The sequence below is a fragment of the Chiloscyllium plagiosum genome, chromosome 11, assembly GCF_004010195.1.
Source record: "Chiloscyllium plagiosum isolate BGI_BamShark_2017 chromosome 11, ASM401019v2, whole genome shotgun sequence".
In the NCBI taxonomy this organism is placed as follows: Eukaryota; Metazoa; Chordata; class Chondrichthyes; order Orectolobiformes; family Hemiscylliidae; genus Chiloscyllium; species Chiloscyllium plagiosum.
The window spans coordinates 46,900,965-46,904,436 of record NC_057720.1 but is presented as its reverse complement, the minus strand read 5'-3'; the positions used below and the strand labels follow the sequence as shown (position 1 = coordinate 46,904,436).

Below are 3,472 nucleotides of genomic sequence, written 5' to 3'. Positions count from 1 at the left end.
TTAATTCCGTCTTAAATGGGTTGCGTTTTGTTTTCGCTCGATGAGAGCTGGTAAACTAACACGGTAAATGAAGGGTTATAATCTTTTTACCTCCCATGCATTTTTATAAACTAATATTCAACCCACATCGAAAGAATTCAACGGATTGTCTGCTAAATGGTGATATAATTTCGGTGTGCAATGGTAATGGATAACTTTACAAGTGACGGTAAAGGACTTTGTAATTTTGCTGCAATCGACGTTCCACAGCACGTTAGTCCGTCCAATGGGTCAAGATTCCGAGGATTTAAGTAAATATTTATTTAGTCAACTCGTTAACTACAGTCAAGTTAAAACAACATTAAGTGCATTGAATGCAATAATTAGAATGCACAGTACATTTTTTAAGAAGCTGCGTGCTCACAGTGGAACTAGTAAGTAGAATTGCAGAATCAATATACTTAAACAGTGCAGCAGCTTCATTGACACAGCACCGACCACCTTTTTAAACTCTCTACCGACTGTCCGTGATGACTAGTTCCACTGAATTCAACAGTGAAGATCCGGATCAGACTTTAAGCGGGATTGCTAGTATTTTGTGTACCTATTTGGAGAGATTTTCGGGAAGGTGGGTGGGCACGCTCATTTCAAAGCTTTGACACAATGAGGGTAAACAGGGTGGCGCCAGACTCCTTTAGGTCTGACATATAAGCCAGGTGGCGTCAGTTCAGCACCTGATAGCCACTCTCCCGAACTGCAAACCCACAGCAGACAGTGCACAGAGCGAACCGCAGGCTGCAGTTTATGAATCTCGCCGATATTTCCTACTTTCCCGGCATATGCAGCATGACTGCCGAGTCCCAGCAGTCTTCCAATGAAGCATCCTGCGCTTCCAGTCCGCTGGAGAGCTCGGCGGATGTGTCACTGGGCTCTCCCGGTAAGGAGGAGGTGATGGTCAAATCGGAGCCGAGAAGCACCAGCCCGAGCGCGGAGGGAGATGACGGGAACGGGGCCGAGATTGAGGGCCTGCTACCGAGCTCCGGAGGTAGGAGGAGGAAGCGGCCGATCCAGCGTGGGAAACCGCCTTACAGTTACATCGCACTGATCGCCATGGCCATCGCCAACTCGCCAGAAAGGAAATTGACCCTTGGAGGTATCTACAAGTTCATCATGGACCGGTTCCCATTCTACCGGGAAAATTCCAAGAAGTGGCAGAACTCCATTCGACACAACCTGACTCTCAATGATTGTTTTGTCAAAATTCCCCGGGAGCCTGGCCGCCCGGGGAAAGGTAACTACTGGAGCCTGGATCCGGCGGCTGAAGACATGTTCGATAACGGCAGCTTTTTACGCCGGAGGAAACGTTTCAAGCGCTCAGACATCACCACCTATCCAGGCTACATGCAAAATTCCAGCGCTTTCACCCCACCCCCAGTTGGGCGTCCCTCTTACCCCAATCCACTCTATCCAAGTGTGGGCTCTGGCTACAACCCCCAAGTGCACACTGCTCCCCCTCATCATCCAGCCGTGTTACATCACTACCAAAGCTCAGCAGTCAGCCAGGCTCAGAACAGGATGTTCAGTATTGACAATCTCATCAGTCAACAGTCTGTACTGCAGGCCTCGTCAGGCATTGATTTGAACTCTCACGGAAATGGGGAGCTCGGAGCAATGGCCAGTTGTTCAGTTGGCGGTACAGATAATTTCCAGTCACAGCCCGTAAGCCCCACTGGCATGGGGGCCATTTTGAACAGGCCTTCCAACAGCGTGACTTCCAACATGACCTACTGCTATTCTACATCCCCTCCCCATTTAGCTATGTCCCAGGCCAACTACTCGCCCAATCATACCCAGATGTATTGTCCTTCAAATCGGCTCGCCATACCGTCCATGAGAGCAAGTAGCTGCTCCGATCACTCTGACCAGCTTTTGGCTTTATCTAGCCATCAAGTGAATGGGCTGACTCAGTTCAATAGCAATACCTCCTATATGAGGCAAACCAATTATGCGCCTGGACTTGAAAGATTCATGTAGAATGTTTGCTTTTATGAGAGAAGCAGTAAAAGTGACATTTCTTTTTTTCCACAAAACGAGTCGAGGTTAGCTCTTTTACATATTTATTCCAAACTGTAGTGCCAAACTTCATCGTCTTTCTTCTCCTTCCATGAATTAACCTGTATCATTGTGTTCACCACTATAAGAACATACATTTCAGTACAAACAGGATTGATTTTGTCAGGGAACCATACACATCTGTCATCATTTGTCAACAGGTTTCGTTCAGAACCAGTTTCACCACATACTGTGCGGTATTTTTTATGTGTTTCGACGAGAAGATATTTATCGTTGAGTTTGTGTTAACTGCTGTATTAGATGCAGCACTTTTTAATTAGCTCTTATCGGAAACGACGAAAATATACATATATTACATTTTATGTGAAAGGAAATTGTTGTTCTCTTTTGGAAACAACGCTCTTCGGACAGTGTATTAAAATCTTTGCTTAGAAGCACACCAGAGGCCTCGTTTTGCTTATGGATAGACAGCAATGGTACTTTTGACAATACATTCTTCCCAGACAGCATAATGTTGTCCATCCTGCCTACAATCATGAGTTAGTACTCGGAGCAGTGAATGAAGTATGTTCAATCAGTTTTATGAATCAGTTGTCCACTAGAAAGCTACATTTACGGAGAAAATCAAAGTAACGGAGCTGCAGGCATTTCTGCTTCTTTTTAGATGGGGTTTCTATTTTATAACCAGGTACTGAATAGTCTGGAATTTACAATGGCTTTGTATACCTGCCTGTAGGCATGTGTTTGCAAAATGAACCCGGATGTAGCTGAAACTAGTAAGAAATGAAATAAGGACAGTAGAATAAATAAAAGTCGTTGCACGAGATTGTTTTTTTTAAATACTCAATTTAAAAGTTATGGAAATACGTCCAGTCTGACAATGAGTCTCCAGTTCTTTGTCATGATGTAGAGATGCTGGTGTTGGACTGGGGTGTACAAAGTTAAAAAATCACACAACACCAGGTTATAGTCCAACAGGTTTAATTGGAAACACACTAGCTTTCGGAGCGACGGTCCTTCAGCAGGTGATAGTGGAGGGCTCGATCCTAAAACACAGAATTTATATCACCTGATGAAGGAGCGTCGCTCCGAAAGCTAGTGTGCTTCCAATTAAACCTGTTGGACTATAACCTGGTGTTGTGTGATTTTTTTAACCCAGTTCTTTGTCTTATCAATGAAACTACGTCATATGGATAATATTGGCGATTTAATTCGAAAAGGGTGTACTGAAACTGTATTTTGGAAGTATACATTTGAGGCATCCCATTCCCTGAATAGATCGTTCTTGTCAAACTGTTAATCTGTAATTTGCTCTGCCAAAATAATTATGAAGGATTTGCACAGCACCAAGCCGCTGATCGAATTAGGCACGGGTCGAAATCCTATTGTCTGTAGTGGTGACAATTGTTTTTCTAATTAC

The 3,472-nt window shown here is 44.2% G+C and overlaps 1 protein-coding gene across 1 annotated transcript; it reads left to right on the top strand.

The window, feature by feature from the left end:
• Window positions 1–441: 441 nt before the first annotated feature.
• Window positions 442–3,019, top strand: foxe3 (forkhead box E3). The gene has a single exon (XM_043700141.1). It carries the CDS (start codon window positions 784–786, stop codon window positions 2,011–2,013), a length of 1,230 nt encoding a protein of 409 aa, XP_043556076.1. The 5' UTR covers window positions 442–783; the 3' UTR covers window positions 2,014–3,019.
• Window positions 3,020–3,472: the final 453 nt, after the last annotated feature.